Here is a 17651-nt window from a genome sequence, read left to right as displayed (position 1 = left end):
ACCACATTTACCCAAAACAACGTCTCATCCCATGTTAGGAGATGCTCTCAAATAGGGACCCTGTTCTGCCTCACCGCTGGAGGGATGAAATCTCAGCCTGGACTAAGAAAAATGCTTCTGTTAAATATGTGATCAATATGTTTGCTTAACACTAAAATCCAGCAAGCTAGCCCAAGATGCAGTACAGTAACAGATATGCCATTGAGAGTTACTTAAAAGTGGTAAGCTTTTTACTTCATGGTATTTTCACTTTGATTGGTCTTTCCATAGCAAGAAACACAGTAAAATCAAATCAAAGAGTTTATTTGCATAGGAAATAGCAAAAAAAAATAGCACCATTAAGAGCTACACAGTACAGACTTTGTTTAACCCTGGCATTTGTAGTTGTTATTTAATTTCATTTTTCAGTAAAGTAGAGGCAAATTTTATGTGCTACTGGGTGGGAAAAGACTCCAAGACTGGCAAATGCTGATCTCTGCACTTTAGCCTCAGGGTATGATTCTGGGCTGGTTATCAACAGCTGTGGCTTCTGCTTGGGCTGGCCAGTTTGGAAGCACCATGCCATATGGAGAATGTGTTAGCAGGGCAGGGTGCCTCTTTTCTGTCTCCAGAAGAGCAGACCAGATTCCCAAACACATTCAGCACTTAGTGCCTGTGTCAGGTCCATTACTCCCATCTCTCACTACAAACTGCTTTGTGCAGAAGAGGTTTGAAAATGCAGCTGCTTTGCTGGCTGGCACATATCTGAGGCCTGATCACTTCTCAGATCTGCACTTAGTGGGTGGACATGGCTTGGTCAGAGGCTTAAGCTTACAAATGACCTATTGTGAAGGTCTTTTCAGACTCCATCCCCTTTTTACTTTGTCTTTGCATTCTTAGGTTGATTTTAGCAATTAGCTGATAGGGGAAAATGGCCACTGTCTGGCTTGTTGCTTTCACCCTCAAACACAATATCCCCTGTGTTTCTGAACATCTCTTTGCTCTGATTCTTTCATCAGAGATTAACAATCTCCTAGACCAGGCTGCACAATGCACCAGCCCTCTAAGGAACACAACTTGCCAAGTTATTGTCATAGTGGATCAACCAAAACAGTGAATTGGGTGACAGTTGGCTCCCTGAGTTTTTAATACCAGGGGACTTTCTATGCTGCTCTGGCTCATTTTGGGGTGAAGCAGTGGTAGGGAGCTGTGCATGTTCTGACAGTGCACAGGGGATTTATCATCCTTGACCTGACAGAGGATAACCTTGCAAATGCCTCTCCCTGACATAGGTAAGTAAGCTCCATTTCTTGGAAAAAAACTCTCCTGTGATCTTCTGTGTTGAACCTTCAGGCCTTTACTATGAAATCCCACATGACTCCATGAAAAAGTAGCTCCTATAGAGTATTGATTCATTCATCAGCAGAAGAATATTAAATTTAACAGAGATCTTCTGGAAAGCACACACTAGCTGTTCAAAATTGTCCACTGGGAGTTGGATGTACTGGAGACACTTTTTCCAGCTTTGGTATGATTTCATCTTCCTCCCTGCCATGTGGATGGCAAATAGCACCAACAATCCTGTGCCTGTGTGTCACAGTCAATGCCCCAGGCTGCAGGATTTGATTTCATTTGAAAGGGTGAGGGATAAAGCTTTGGAAATAATTAATCAGATAACAGACAAAAAATTTGGCATTGGAATGGTTTTGCATAAACAGTCCCACAACACATTGCTATTATATGCTTTTCAAAAGAGGAAAAAACCCACTTATTTTTAGCATTTTAATATGCCCTGATGTTAGAGAAAACAAACAAAAAATAAGTTCACATATCACATCAAAGATAATAACAATAATAATAATTATAATTCATAAAAATAATCTGACCGACCGGCAGCACTTGTTGGCTTTAGAAGGCCTCCCGCGAAAGAAACGCAGCTGAAGACATTGGAGAGCTCTTGGCAGGTGTGAGGAATTCAAGTTTTCAAAACAAGTCTGGGGGTGCTCCCTGCACGCTATGGCCCTTTGACATTGGAGGGCCGGGCAGCCAGGCTTGCATAGTAAGCACACTGAGAGGGGTCACACTGTCCATTGGCTCCTGGGGGTCCCTGGGGACCTGCCAGACCTGGCACACCAGCTTCACCTTGAGGGCCAGGAGGTCCTGGCATCCCATCTTTGGCATAACCAGGCTCCCCTGGGAGGCCTGAAAGAGAAACAAAACGCCCTGGTGAGTGGCACCAGAGTGACACGCCCAGCATGAAGTACTCAGCAGTGTAGCGTCACAGGAGATGGCTTTGCTGCCAAACTGGGATGCAGACAGCAGCTTCCATAGGTTTACACTCAGCATCATGTAAACATTTTACAGAATAGAGGAAGAAGAGTGTTCTACCTTCTCTTCATTGATCTTAAATGCTTTCAGACTGGTGTGGATAAATTCCATAGGTTTGGATTTGGCTAGGATGTATCTCAAGGATATACCCAGAGTGTCTTCTCTGAAATAAAGGTTTTTCACTCCCTATGGCAACCTTGGGATGCTCAGCTCTGATATGGCTGCTCTTCTTCTACCTCCATGCTGAAGCTGTGGAGCTGCATGAGACAACACTAATAACATACTGTCCTCACAGACAGGAGGTGAGAATGGGAAAGTGGAGGCAAGAGCCAGCCTGGGGAGAAAACTCACTGGTGCAGAGCATAGTGGGCACGTTGTTATTTGAAGGCAATGCAAGGCCAGGCTGCCAGATGCAGACAATGGGGTTATGAGGGCTTCCCCAAGAAAGCAGTGAAGACAAAACTTATCAATGGTTCCTAATTTCAGACTGCAGACAAACTGTATTTGCTGCTGCTTTGTCAGTAATAGTAAAGCAGAAGCTGTATCCCCAAGGCACAGGTTTTCAATATGACCTTTTATAACATCTGAAGCTGCCTGAAGCTCTGGTTTCAGCTTGGTTACAGGAAGACTCTGCCAAGGACAGAGAAAACACTTCACAGTGCATCTAATAATTAAAGCTTCACTTTGGATTTGACCCAAAGGTCAGTTAACTTAGCTGTAACTGAGATGATTCATTGTAGTCATTCATCAGGCTGAGAAAATAACGGTGGCCAGATATGATGTTAATGATATAGTTCTTCCCTTAGGGCCACATCCTACAGAAATTGTGTATGTTGTTTTTATGTCATCCTGATCACCTCTCTAGTACAGCAGAGACCTGTGTCCTGGTAGTGGTTCTAAGTGATGTGTTTTGTGGGGTGCTCTGAATAACACACCTGGAATTCCTGGGGGACCCATTTCCCCTCGTTGACCAATGCCAGTGTCTCCTTTCTCACCCTTTGCTCCTCTTTCTCCTGTAGAGAGGGAAAGAAAAAATATGAAGAGATGAGTGTGGTCTACAGAACTAAACACTATTCTAGGTCTTCCATCCACACTGAAGCCAATATATTTGGTAAAAACAGTTCCTAATTGTGGCAAATCCTCTGAGAGAGGACATTAAATGGGAATGAAGACTTGCTCCACTCTAGTTCCAGCCAGAGGTGCAACACACCAGCAATTGCTGGTCATAGTTAACACCTCTGGTTCAACAGACTGAGGTGGCTTCCAACACCTGCATTTTGAGGACAATTTATAAGCTACTAAAAGGAAAGGTGGATGCCAAAGTTGAGTGGATGCATCCTTTTATTGGACTGCCCCAACACACCAAGTTTCACTTACCTTTGGGACCAATTGGTCCAGGTGGCCCTTCAGACCCAATCTGTCCAGGCCGGCCAGGCTCTCCCGGAGGGCCAGTCCTTCCTGGGAGTCCTTCCTTCCCAGGGGGACCAGGAGGTCCTGGTCTGCCATGGGATGCTTTTACCTGTGCAGGCTGAATGTGAGCCAGGATATAGGGTAACTTTGCTGCAAAGAGAGGGAAATGGGTTTGTTAGACTAGAAGGACTAAGCTCCAAGAAATGGAGAGCCAGAACCAGGGGCCCAGTAAAGTCCAAGTACTGTCACAGATCAATTTTCCAGGCCACTCATTTTTTGTCCCCCCACAATCCATGATTGTGACTCCCTGATCCTCTCTAAATTATTTAAATATCTTGGTGGCCTTAAATTTCTCCTAAATTTCATACTTTATCATAAACTTTTCCCTCATCCTCTGCTCCTTGTCCTCCAGGAATCTGAAATGTCCCTTCCCGTAGTTGTGCAGATGATGGATCCCTGTTAAACTAGGACCACTGCTGCTCTGAAAAGGAGAGCCTTTTCCTACTGCTTCTGTGACGCAGAGATGCTACGTGGCTGGTCTGTAGGGAGAAAGCTTTTCTTGATCCAGGCTGTTCCAGACAGGCACACGCTGCCTGCCATTTCAGTGCTAAGACCCCGACCAACCATGCTGGTTTTGGCTGGGGTGGAGTTAATTTTCTTCATGGTGGCTGGTATGGGGCTGTGTTTTGGATTTGTGTTGATAATACAGAGATGTTTTTGTTATTGCTGAGCAGGGCCCACACAGAGACAAGGCCTTTTCTGCTTTCTGTATGGCCACATAGGGTCGGAAATTGGGGGTGCAGGGGAGGTTGGAAAGAGACACAGCCAGAACAGGTGACCCAGACTGACCAGAGGGATATTCCAGACCACATGACATCATGCTCAGTGTATAAAGTGAGGGGAGAAAGGGGGAGACATTTGCAGTGATGATGTTTTTCTTCCCAAGTAACCATTACCTGTGATGGGGCCCTGCTGTCCTGGAGATGGCAGAACACTTGTCTGCACATGGGAAGTAGGGAGTTAATTCCTTGCTTTGCTTTGCTTCTGGGTGCATTTTTTGCTTTCCCTATTAAACTGTCTTAATCTCAACCAATGAGTTTTCCAGCTTTTACTCTTCTGATTCTCTCCCTGATCCTGCTGGTGGGGGAGTGAGTGAGCAGTATATGGGCCTTGGCTGCTGGCTGAGGTTGCAACATGACAGCAACCTTGGAAGCTCATAAAACACTCAGCATCATATAAACATTCTACAGAATAGAGGGAGAAGAGTGTTCTGTCTTCTCTTCATTGATCTTAAATGCTTTCAGACTGGTGTGGATATTGAAGACTGAGAGTGTGTAAATAAAATCTGTGAAATAATCACCCCATTTACCTGTGATCTTTAGCATGGAACAAAATGCATGCACCTGTGTGTCAGCCATGTCAAGAACTGTGTGAGAAGGACTACAACTCTACATCTCACTGTCAATGGGATCAGTAGTGGTCTACAATTCTCAGAGAGAAACAGCAGCCCATATCCCCTCCAGCCCCTCTTCTTATACTGATGAGTATGAAAAGTCATAAACGTTTCTTCTCCAGTTGGTACCTCAAAAGAAAGTTTACAACCTACTCTGATTACTTTCTGTGCTATTGCTGGAAAAATCAAAGCCTGGGGAACTGTAAAGCACATTTCATTTCACACATCTTCCAAGCAAGCTTGCTGCAATACTACCTTCCTTAAGCAGGAGAGGTTCAGGTGCCAGCACAACTATGGAGAGCATCATTCATACTCTCAGATCCATCTTTTGGCTTCCTGGTACTGATTACTTACCATCTAGCTGCTTGGATAACTCCTCTTGGATGAGTCTCCTCAAAGTCTCTAGAGATGGGGGTTCTCCCTAAACAGTCAGAATCACAGTGATGAGACTAGATAACCACAGTAAAGGGATCGGATAGTTATAGGACAAGGGGGAACAGTTTTAAACTAAAAGAGGAAGGATTTAGATTAGATGTTTGGAAGAAATTCTTTACTGTGAGGCACTGGAATGTGTTGCTCTGGGAAACTGCAGATGCCCCATCCCTGGAAGTGTTCAAGGCAAGCTGGATGGGCTTTGGAGCAACCTCACCTAGTGGGTGGCATCCTTGCCTGTGATGGGGGGGCAGCTGGAAGTAGATGATCTTTAAGGTCCCTTCAACCCAAAACACTCTGTGGTTCTATGATGTGCAAACTGAGACCACCACAAAGGGCTTAGCACATGCCACATCATCACCCACAGCACATACAGGGCCACAGGGTCTGCCTAAAAGAGGAATGTAAAGGGGCTCAAAACAATCAGAGAATCAACTGGGCTGGAAAAGACCTCTGGGATCATAAAGTCCAGCCTTTTACTGAACACCACCATGTCAAGTAAACCATGGCACTGAGTGACACATCCAGTCTTTCCTTAAATGACTCCAGTGACTCCACCACTTCTGTGGACAGCCCATTCCAGCATCTAATTATCCCTTCTGTGAAGAATTTCTTTGTAGTGTCCAAAATAAACCTCCCTGGCACAGTTTGAGACTATGTCCTCTTGCCCTAACTCTAGCTGCCTGGGAGAAGAGACCGAACCCCATGTGGATAGATCCTCCACTTAGGCCATTATAAAGCAATAAAATCTCCCCTGAGGCTCCCTTTCTCCAAGGTGAACAACACCAGCACCCTCAGTCTTCACAGGAGTTGGACTCTAGACTTTTCACCATTTCCGTTTCCTTCTCTGGAACTGCTCCAGAACCTCAATGTCATTCCTGAACTCAGGAGCCAGAATATAACTAGAAACAGAATATAACATGTGGCCTCCACAGTGCCCAGCACAGAGGGATAATCACCTCCCTGGTCCTGCTGGCCACACTAGTGCAGACACAGAAGGCCAGGAGGCCACCCTCCTCCTTGCCCACCTGGACACATGCCGACTCACATTGGGCTGATGTCAGCCGGCAACCCCAGGAACTTTCCTGCTGGGCAATATTCCAGCCACTCTGCTCCCAGCGTGGGGCACTGCAGGGCTTTGTTGGGAACTGAACAGGACAGGGCACAGGGGACACCACTAGTGTCCGCAAGCCAAATCATTGCAGCTCCATTCCCCTCCACTCTCTGGGCACAGCCATCCTGACAGTTCTTAACCCAGCCAAGAGTGCCCCTGCCCAAGCCCTGGGCTGATGGCTTTTCCAGGACTGTGCTGTGGGGACAGAGTCAAAGGCATTCTCAGTTTCCAGCCTTCTAGCAAACCATTGGCTCATTGGTTTAGGCAGGTGTAAGAGGCCGTCTGAAGCCCCCACATTTGCCTACCGATTGCCATGAGGAGAAACCCCTTCCTACTGCAGTTCCAGCTTGGAGAGAGCAGCAGTGCAGGTGCAGCTACTGTACCGTTGCGTTAGCTGTTCCGAACAAGGACTTGGCAAGGAGTTGGCAAGAACTTGGCAAGGAATTGGCAAGGACCTGGCATGGACCCAGCAAGGAACGGCCTACTGCATCTTTGCCCACTCTCCTCCTTTAAGCCAAATGAACTTTTGGGGTGACTCCCGTGGTCCTTCATTGAAGACCCCTCACCTGCCTTGTTACCACCGTGACAAATGGACAAATACTGGGAACCCTCCTCCCAGGGACTGAGACTGAGACCCCTACTACAGGGAGGATGGGGGGAAAAAGGTGGTCTGATCACTAATGACATGACCTGCTTCCCTTCAGTAATTTCAATGGACTTATTCTTCATTGTGTTTGCCTTGCTTTGTTGGTTTCAGTGGACTCACCTGTTCCCCCACAGCAGTCACAATGGACTCTCATTGTCCTGCATGTTCCCCCCTCTTTCTTCTGTGGACTATAACTGGACCCCCAAGTTGACAAGAACTTTGAAGACTTCCCCGACACGACAAGACAGATCCCCATCATGTGGACCACTGAGGATCTCGCCTGTGTTGGTAGCTATTCCCATCCCCCTCTTCTCTCTCTCTCTCTCTCCTTTTATCTCCTTTCTGATCCCCACTATCATATTTACTGTTTTGGCCCCTAATAAAGATGCATTTGTTTGTGATTCGCTGATAGTCCCTTGTTTGCCTTTTTGCACTTTTAGGATCGGTGAAAAGAACCATCACGACACCCCGCAACAAGCGGATCGTGACAGCAGGGAATCTGGACTGAGGGCACGAGCTGCAGCACTGTTCCTATCACCAGCCTTAATAAAATGTCTTTCTTATGCATTCATAGGACAAGTTGTAGAAATCACATGAGGAAACATCTCTCCCCTACCAGATCACAGTGGATTTCCTATGTTCTTTTTCATCATGGCATGTTTCCTTGCAGAGAGATATACATGTGCCCCAAAGGTTCTAATGTTGGCTATCTGGACTTCCTGAAAACACCCATATTAGAACACTCATATTGGATGTATCCCCTGCCAACAGGCCTTATCTCAGGAAACAGAAGCCAGTTTATACATATGATGCCTATTTTTCCAAGACAAGATTTTGTCTGATTTCAGGCTGTTGAAGGGAGACAGAGGATGTGGCTTTCTGGCCTACCCAGTTCCCAAGGCACAGTATCTTTCATCTTTTCTCTAAGTTCTTTTGTGCTGTTGTGTAAGTTCTTTTGTGCTGTTGCTGTTGTACAGCTGTAATAGCTGTAAAAACTCAAAGTAATGTGAACTACAACTCTGGATAATGCAACTAAAAAAATTATGAAAGCATTTTTGATGGGTGGAAGAATTTTTTTTAGATTGTGGCTTTCCAAGTAAATAATAATAAAAAAACAGGTTTTAGGGTTGCCAGGTTCTTGCCTTTGCAAGAACTCAAAAGAAAATTGTAGCTACCTTTAAACAATAAACCATTTTCAATCAGCAAGATCAAGTATTTTCTTTTATAAATCAGAAGGTGAGATATTCCACTTGAAACACACTTTTCATTTCTTTTGGCTAAAATTGTTCTTTGCATTTCTGTCAGTTTTGAAAATACTTCTGGTCAATCCAAAGACTGCATTCTTTTGTATATCACTGCTTGCAAAAGTGTTGCTTTTTCCTCACACTTACTCTTTTAACATACAAGGATACAATTTGTGTTCTCTATGTTTATGAAAACCTAGTGAGCGCTTCTGAATCAGAAGTTATTCTTCATTAAAAAATGAGATCTTATTAAATAGCTAAGTGACATTTCAATTTTTATCAATAGCATTGCTGATAAATACAGAGTTGGTCTATTTACTGCCTTCTTCCTGGCACAAATTTTGCATGAGAAAAAGATGTGTCGCTGGTGACAAAAGAAACAATTTTATCATTAAGTACTAAGCATTTTTGATAGCTGTTAGTGTATATCCCACTAAGCAAACATAATTGCGGAGCACACTTTAAAGGCTTATAAATTATCAAGTTTAACCTTATTAGTTAAATTAAGTTTCCATAATCATCACTTGATTTCACACACAAAGAAATGCTTTATCTAAGTTTTTACATCAGAGATTATTCTCCGTTTATTCTCCTCTGAGATGATCTCCAGTTCATCCTCAGGATGGGCAAAGTGGCTTCACTGCTGTTGGTAGTTTTTCTCATTCTGCAAGATAAACCACCCTCAGGCATTCTCAGTAGTGAGAATGTTTCCCAACAGGGGGGAGGAAAAAAAAAGAGGGAGAATATTAAACAAAAATAGTATTTCATGAATTCTGATGAGCTGACTACAGGATTTCCAGGAATAGACCAGTGACCTTTCCACGGCTCAGCATTTTGTCTCTCATAACAACCAGCAGCAGAGGAAGGTGTTAGTCCTCCCTATGAAGTGCTACACTTTATTGCCCTCATAAAAAGAATCTTTTTTTTACACTCCAATGCTATGGCCACCATCACAGCACCTGATTTAGGGTAAAAGGTACCATCAACTGGACACACTGATTATGGGTCTGGATTATTTAGCTCTTCTGAAGTGCAAGTCAACAACCCCACAAGCCTTTCCCAAATTCCATCCATGGAAGTGTCTGAGGCCAGGTTTGACACAGCTTGGAGCAACCTGGTCTAGTGAAAGGTGTCCCTGTTCATGGCAGGGAGATGGAACTAAATGGTCTTTAAGGTTTCTTCTAAGCAAAACCACTCTATGATTCCATGATTCCCTGAGATGTGCTACAGCTCCCCTTTATGGGTATCATGAACTAAAAGCCTTGCCTCCCTGTTAAAAAACGCGCCTGCTCCCGTTTCTGTCAGCCTCAATGTACTCTGAGGCACTTTTCTGATCCCTGTGGCAACAAAATCACTGTACAAAGCCTTTCCCTGGCAACCTTACCCTTGGTCCTGGAAATCCTGGCTGTCCCGGAGGACCAGGAGGTCCAATGTGCCCAGTGTCTCCTGGAGGTCCATGGGGACCCATCAGTCCCGGATGGCCTTTATGACCAGGTATCCCGGGATCACCTGGAGGACCCTTTTCTCCTTGAAGACCTTTTTCACCTTTGATGCCAGGCTCGCCCTAAGTGAAGAGAAGGACATTATCACCACAAAATAAGAATCAAACTTCTGATTTCCAAACACAGAGAAACACTTACAGCTGAGCTGGCAAAGTTGCTGAGTACAACATCTGGTGCACTACAAATGAACCACAAATTGTTCTGATGGAGAATGATTAAAGAGAGACCTGGAAGACTGGGAAGCACTGGCTTCACTTTTGAATGACCTTTGTCCCCAGGCCCTTACTCAAAATAGCTCTCTCTATTTCAACATAATGAAATAACTGGTAATGTTCTCCAACTTACCCTCTCTCCTTTGGAGCCAATTGCACCCTGTTTCCCTGGTATGCCCTGCAACAAAATGAAGGTAAACATAAAAGAACCATCCATAATAAGAGTAAATAATGAAACATGGGCCTTTGTAATGATTCCTGTGACCCCAGGAAAATTTATTTCCATAACAACCCCACAGTTTCCTGAGAGCTTTTTCTTTCGCTCTCAGCTATCAACAATTAAAGGCAAAACAAAACAAAACAAAACAAAACAAAAAAAAAAAAAAAAAAACCTAACCACATGACAAGCAGGTTGAGGAGGGTGATTCTGTCCCTTCACACCCCTTTGGTGAGACCCCACCTTGAGTGCTGTGTCCACTTGTGGTGCCAGAATATAAGCAAGGCTATGAAACTGTTAGAGCAAGCTCAAATGAGGCCACAAAGATGCCCAGAGGGCTGGAGCACCTCTTCTGAGGATTCAGGCTGAGAGAGCTGGGGTTGTTCAGCCTGAAGGAGAGAAGGTTCTGGGGGAACCTTTGAATCCCTTCCAGTACTAAAAGGGAGTTTATAAGAAAAATAGGGATGGATTTTTGGCAGGGACTGTAGTGATAGGACAAGAGGTAAATGGCTTCACAGTCAGAGACAGTGATATTTGGTAGAATTTTTTCACTGTGAGGGTGGTGAGGCACTGGAACAGCCTGTCCAGAGAAGTTGTGAATGTCCCATCTCTGGAACGGTTCAAAATCAGGTTGAATGGGGTTCTGAGCAGCCTGGTCTAGTGGAAAGTGTCTCTGCCTCTGACACGGTGGGTGGAAATAGATTATATTTAAGATCCCTTCCAACCCAAACCATTCTACAAAAAAACCCCAATTTGTTGCAACCCTGGTAACAGCCTTAATGATTTTTTCCCTGTGACACCAGTCTTATATTGAAACAACTGTGAATTTAACTTACCTCCTTTCCAGGAGGACCTTTCTCTCCTGGTTCTCCCTAAGACACAGAGAAAGTGGATTTAGCATTACACCGGAGGAGTTAGAAGAAAGACTCTACCTAATAACCATAAGTATTAGTTTGTGTTAACACAAGTTTTCTTCCACACAGTAGCAGGTTTACATGATTTATCCTACTGCTATTCGTCATTCCTGGATAGACACATCCTGCTACTTGAAAAGCATTTTTTAGTGAATTTGCATCCCATGTAAACATAAATAACAGGAAGTAATTTCTAACAAACCAGCTGAGGGCAGATGTTTCACTGGAAGTGTGTTCCTACTTTCCATACATTTTGTTCCCTCTTCTTACCAACATTTCCCAAAGCTTCATACACTTTATACACTTCATACTTAAGGAGCACCAGCATTATACCCATAAGTGTCTGAAGATGTAAATGAAGTAAATTTTGTTGGCAGAAGTACCATCTTGTATTACACCAAGTGGAAAAACACATACAGAGGTTTAAGGAATTTTAAGCCTAAGTGCTCACCTGTCTTTCGGAACTATATTAAATAATCTTAATTTGAATAAGTACCCTTGTATAATTATTTATAAGTATCTATTTAAATTATTTTCTTTGCATTTATAATGTGATAATTAGACAATATAGTTTTCTTTTTAGTATTTATAATAGTATATAGTTTAAAAAAATTAAAAAATATCACTGCAGTCCTGAACTGCAGATAAAGCAAAATGAACATTAAACTATTTGTTGCTGACATTCTGGGCACTTTCCCATATAATATATAGAAAAAATAATCTTTCTAAATCTGTTTGCAGCCAACACACATGATCATATCTACAACATGCATGCAGGCGATATTTTCCCCTGGAAACATAACATCTTCAGCTGTGTTAGCATCCATACATGTATCCATGAGGAATGGAACTAATCAGAGATGTGTGATCCAAATTTGTCTGCATCAAACTCACTTGGGTTTTCCTTAGGCCCACTTCAGTTTTAAATGGCCATTATGTTTGCTGCTTAAAATTAATTGTCCAGAGAAGTATTTCTTTCTCTCTTTGCATCCAAAAGCTCCCTTTCAGATTATAAAATTAAATATTAAAAAATAGGGAAAGGGAAATAAATATTAATATAGGGAAATAAATATTAAAAAGTAGGAAAGAAGAACCATCCTGTGAAAGATTCAGCTCTTCTAGAGACACACAAAAATCTTTTAAATTATCATTTTTTGTCACAACAAATCTAGAAATAAAAAATTACCTAGCATTCACTTTTTCCATCCTTCCAGTGGAATTTAACATCTTTTATTCACCTTGCAAGGGTCTAAAGATACTGGATTCTGAGGCTGTGATATTGTCATGGGTATAGATTTATTATTTATTATTTTAGATCAGTTTGGGAGATATATGAATGTTTTAATTGCAATGTACCTCTGTTGCTGGCAATAAAGGAATTTCCCTCATAATAGCAAATATCAGAAATACCTGTATTATTATCATCACTCAAAATTTCCCTATTTAGTCCATCTAAAGTTCATGCAGATGTGTAGTCTGAGAACTTAAATACCCCATACCTGTCTTAAGAAAACTATTGAAACAGTCTGATTAATGCACACATCATCAGGGCTGACTGGCAGGTACCAGCTCCATACATGAGATTATGGTTGCTCATCCATATGAAAAATGCTATTTTTGTGGTCTGGTTTCCTTTGCAAGTAAAATTATATGGCTTCTGGACTTGTTAGATATTCCGCTTATACTTTTTTTTTTACTTAACTGAAGATGACCATGTCCCATCTTCCTGTCTAACCTTTAAAATCAGGTAAAGAGAGGATCTAATCCATCCCCAGACATACTTACAGGTGGTCCTCGGGGTCCTATAAAGCCAGGGAGTCCTGGACTGCCTGCTTCTCCTTTGTTTCCTTTGGGACCCTTTAGGACAGAAATGAGACAGACACTAGCAGACCTTTCCCCAACACCTCTTTCATAGAGCATTCATTTACAGATACACTGGAACTGGGAAATTTCATTTTAGCAGCAGGACTCCCAGAACTGACAAGGAAGAACAAAGTATTTTAGAAAAGCAGGTTGCAGACACCATAGTCGCCTTATTAATAAGCTATGCAGAGTCCTTGGGATAAGATGAAAAGGGACAATTATGGCAGGGGCAGGAGGTGTTTTCCATGGGTGTTGTGGTGTCACATGGTTTATAAGAGGATGCTGAGAGTGGAAATGCTGTGATGGGTGATGAACAGGGAAACAATGCAGGTGGTCATACTGGTCAAATCCAAGAATACAACCAAGAGAGAGCTACAGGGCTTCACCTTTGCCTTTATTTCTAAGTTCAGTTTCTGTCTCTCTCACTTATCTCTTGTGATATTCTATCAAACTTTTCTGTCCCCTTTCCCTTGCAGATCAGGGCAGTTGAAATGACAGTTCATGATACAGAACTGTTTAGTGCACAGTTCTTATGTGGTTTTAACTCTTAGTTTAACCTTACTTTCAGAACTTTGACCCCTGCTTTTCCAGTTCAGAATGCAGCCTTTTTTCTTCATAGAGTAAAACTCATGTAAAGTGAGCACCAATGAGCCTATCAGGCACAAAGCACGTGGATGTGGGGTGTGCAACTTGCCCTGGAGACTTCAGGGGCTGGATTGTGTTGCTGTATGTGGGCTTAAGCATGAGCAAGTGTGAATTGTGATGGGCTCTGTCAAACAGCAAATGCAAAAGAAGGCTCCTAGCAGGTTTTACCTTGTGATTACAAGTCAGCAGCGGTGAAGGTGAAAAAAAAATCCTTATTGCCATGATAACCTTCCTCACCTTCCTTTTTTTCAAAATAGAAATATAAAATATTGGCTTGTCACACCACACTGTGAAGGAAATTAGTGCAATTCAAAATAAATGGATTTAGGTACAGCACAAGGAGACACTTCCCATAATAACCTTTATGAAAAGGAGAGGATTCATTTTAATGACAGAGAATGATAATGACGAGATGACTGTCTGTTCTGCTGACCAACACTGTCTCATTGTTTCCCCTTCCTCATCAATCTGACTTTATCCTTTTTCAATCTCCTATGTTATTTTTGGACTCTAAATCCTCTGGAGCAAAGGCTGCTGTGGTGCTATTTTGTGCAGGAAGCTGCCTGTGAGTCCCTGGGTCACATCATATAGGTACTGTGATAACACTATGATGATTAAAATAATAATCCCCACTTGGCATTCACAAGGCATCCCAAAGCCACAGTGACCTGATAAAGACCTAGAAAGTAAAAAAGCAGTGATAAGAACTGGGAACAGGGGTGGGTGTGAAAAGGCAAGAGCAAGGATCCACGGGGCAAGAAGCAATGGCAGCAGTCCCAGGAAGGTAAGAAGAACTTATGTCAAGGACAAAAAGCCTGTGGCACTTGTTTTTTTGATGCAGAAGGGCTCTCAGACTGCAGCACCCTGTCCCACCTTCCCACAGAGAAAGGGAGAGTCCAGTTCTGAGCCCCTCAGTTTAGGAAGGACGTCAAGATGCTTGAGTGCATCCACAGGAGACAACGAGGCTGGTGAGGGGCTTGGAACACAAGCCCTGTGTGGAATGACTGAGGGTGCTGGGGTGTTTAGGCTGGAGAAAAGGAGACTCAGAGGTGACCTTATCACTCTCTGCAACTTCCTGAAAGGTGGTTGTAGTCTGAAACCAACTTCCTGAACAAGGGTTGGTCTCTTTCTCCAGGCAGCACTGACAGAAAGAGAGGTCACAGTCTCAAGCTGTACCAAGGGAAACAGGTTGGATATTAAGAAAACGTTTTTTACGGAAAGAGTGATCAAGTACTGGAATTGTCTGCCTGGGGAGGTGGTGGAGTCATCGTCTCTGGATGTGTTTAAAAAAAGACTGGATGTGGCACTTGGTGCCATGGTTTAGTTGAGGTGTTAGGGCATGAGTTGGAGTCAGTGCTCATGTAGGTCTCTTCCAACCTAGTGATTCTGTGATTCTGTGGTATTTGCTTCTTGAGACATCTCTGCAGATGCTTGATCAAGGCACAAGTTTGTGGTGAAGCTGGGCTGTCTTTATGACTTTGCAAGGGTCACAAAGAGTGAAGTCCTGCTGCAGCTTTTCACATTCCTCCTGCTCTGCCTTTGTTTTCATAGTAATCCCACAGTCCAGCAAGCTGTACTGTATCCATGGGCAAAGAGAGGGAAGAGCCCTGCATTGTGATAGATGCTACTGGGCACAAAGGAATATTTGCATGGATTTGCTGAATTCTGGACAATTTTCAGCAGCAGAACAGAGGAAAAAAACCACAAAAAACCAACCAAACCACCGTCCTTCTTACAGCTCTTCATTTCCAAGCTGTTCTTTCTCACAGGATGGCCTCAGGGGAGTTTCATTATGCTTCCTGATCCTGGTTTACTGCCCATTGTCTGCTCTTCCCTCAAGTGCCTGTGAGGATTTTTCTGCTGCCACTATTCCTCAATGGCAGCCTGCCAACTCCCCGAGGCCCTCTCCTTCCTTGTGACAACTCTCTGCTGGCTGCATGCTCTCTGTTTGGCAAAATTAAATCTACTGGTGAAGATGAGCTATGCCAATCTTTTTTCCATGCTAGGCAATCAATCATTTCCATTTGCTGTGAACACTTAACTTTCACTGGGAAAAGTGATGACCCAGCTAGCATCTCAATTCCAGGAACGTAGCCAAACACCCTTCAAAACTGTGGCCAGCTACTGATTTTCAGATCACCCATCTTCAGACATGGAAACCTCAGGGATGGTAACCAGCTACACTAATCCACTCCACCTACACTTCATCAGTCAACTCTCCTGGCTGCACCAGTCTCCCTTTGTGGTACTTACTGGGATACCAGCTGGGCCAGGTTCTCCTGCTGATCCAGGCACTCCATTCTTGCCCTGTGTCAAAAGAAAAAACGTAAGTGTTGTAATGCATGCTAAAACTGGAAATATTCATCTATGCCTACACCAGCAGGGATTTCTTTAGTATTGTTCAGTGTCGTCTCCTGAAAGAATCTTATTTCCAATTAACCTCACAGCTTCTGCATTCCTGATTGCATGGCTGATCTCAGGAAAAAAATTGATACGTGGACCCAAATCTGCAGGTCTGAGGAGGACCAAACCAGCACTTCTTCTTATCATATGCAGCATCCTTCTGGATGGATGAAGCCATCTCCTCTGGCTGCTCCAGGTCACCACTGTTCAGACAAGACTCCTTTTAATCATCTCAGGCTTCCCCTTTTTGGGGGAATGGAGAGAAACACTTGTTCTAGCACTTGATACTTATCTGACACCAGACAATTCAGATTGAGCCAAATCGTCCTTTAAAAGGACCTGTTTCTCACTGTTCTGTAAGAAAGCAGCTGAGCTAATCCACAAAGTTTGGTAAGATGAAGTTTTACACTCCTCTCAACTCAACATGCAGAGTCTTTTCCTTCGTTAGAGCTGACCATAAAGACCAGCCCTTGTACTGTCAATATTCAAAATCATGCCACAGTCCTTTTTAGATAAAAAACAAAGAAAAAGAAGAACAAGAGAAACTGTTGCTTTGCCCTCCAACATACAAGTAACTCTTCTGTAAAGAAGAATATGGCCTGGAGTTATGACAATTTCTATATCTTCAAATATTTTTACTCACTGCTAGTGTTGTGCAGGGGCCTGACATGATAGTGAATGATGCCAGCAGTACAGGACTAATGAGATAAATTATGAGGTAGACACAGGAGGTCTCCTTATCTTCTTGCAGTCTAATCTAAACCCCAACCCCCTCCAGCTTGGAGGTACCTGCTGCTCCAACTCCTGGCATTGCTGAGTCAGCATTTTTACCCCCCCTCCCCGATCATGCCATGGCATCTGTTTCACTACCAGGTCTTCCAAGAAGGAAAGGACCTCACTCATTGCAACACAGTAAAGATGTGCCTTGGTTCAGCAACAGAGATATCAATTCAGATTTGATGAGGATTAATTTATAAGACAGAATTTTAAACCCTATGAAATTAATAAAAGTAATTTCTGAGCCATCCCACATGAGACTTTTTGAAATGTCAACTAGATTTCTATTTCTCCACTGAAGTTGTAATAAAATAGTACAGGTGAACAGTATCACAATTGAACCCCACAAAGCTCAGCCTGGGCACCTACACTGAGTGTCTACCTTTGAAAACTGAGACCATGTGAGAAGTGATTAGGATCCAAGATGCAGGACTGAAATATGAGTATTTCTGACTCTGCATCCTGACAGAATCCATTGGACTGTTAACCATCAGTCCCTTGCACTATTATAA

At 43.3% G+C, this 17651-nt stretch overlaps 1 protein-coding gene across 3 annotated transcripts in view; it reads right to left on the bottom strand.

Annotated features, from left to right (window-relative positions):
- Positions 1-287: 287 nt before the first annotated feature.
- The window catches only part of COL22A1 (collagen type XXII alpha 1 chain), a 224222-nt gene continuing 206858 nt past the window's right edge, over positions 288-17651 (bottom strand). For all 3 annotated transcript variants that reach the window (XM_068180318.1, XM_068180320.1, XM_068180324.1), the window contains 9 exons: positions 16213-16266; positions 13237-13308; positions 11374-11409; positions 10454-10498; positions 9991-10170; positions 5525-5591; positions 3685-3867; positions 3243-3320; positions 288-2181 (listed from right to left, as the gene is read on the bottom strand). In XM_068180318.1, coding sequence (XP_068036419.1) covers positions 1994-2181; positions 3243-3320; positions 3685-3867; positions 5525-5591; positions 9991-10170; positions 10454-10498; positions 11374-11409; positions 13237-13308; positions 16213-16266 — 903 coding nt within the window. In that variant the 3' untranslated portion in view covers positions 288-1993. The remainder of the gene's footprint in view (positions 2182-3242; positions 3321-3684; positions 3868-5524; positions 5592-9990; positions 10171-10453; positions 10499-11373; positions 11410-13236; positions 13309-16212; positions 16267-17651) is intronic.

This window comes from Anomalospiza imberbis, chromosome 1 (assembly GCF_031753505.1).
Source record: "Anomalospiza imberbis isolate Cuckoo-Finch-1a 21T00152 chromosome 1, ASM3175350v1, whole genome shotgun sequence".
NCBI lineage: Eukaryota > Metazoa > Chordata > Aves > Passeriformes > Viduidae > Anomalospiza > Anomalospiza imberbis.
Note: the sequence above shows the minus strand (reverse complement) of the source record. Positions and strands in the feature narration are given on the sequence as shown.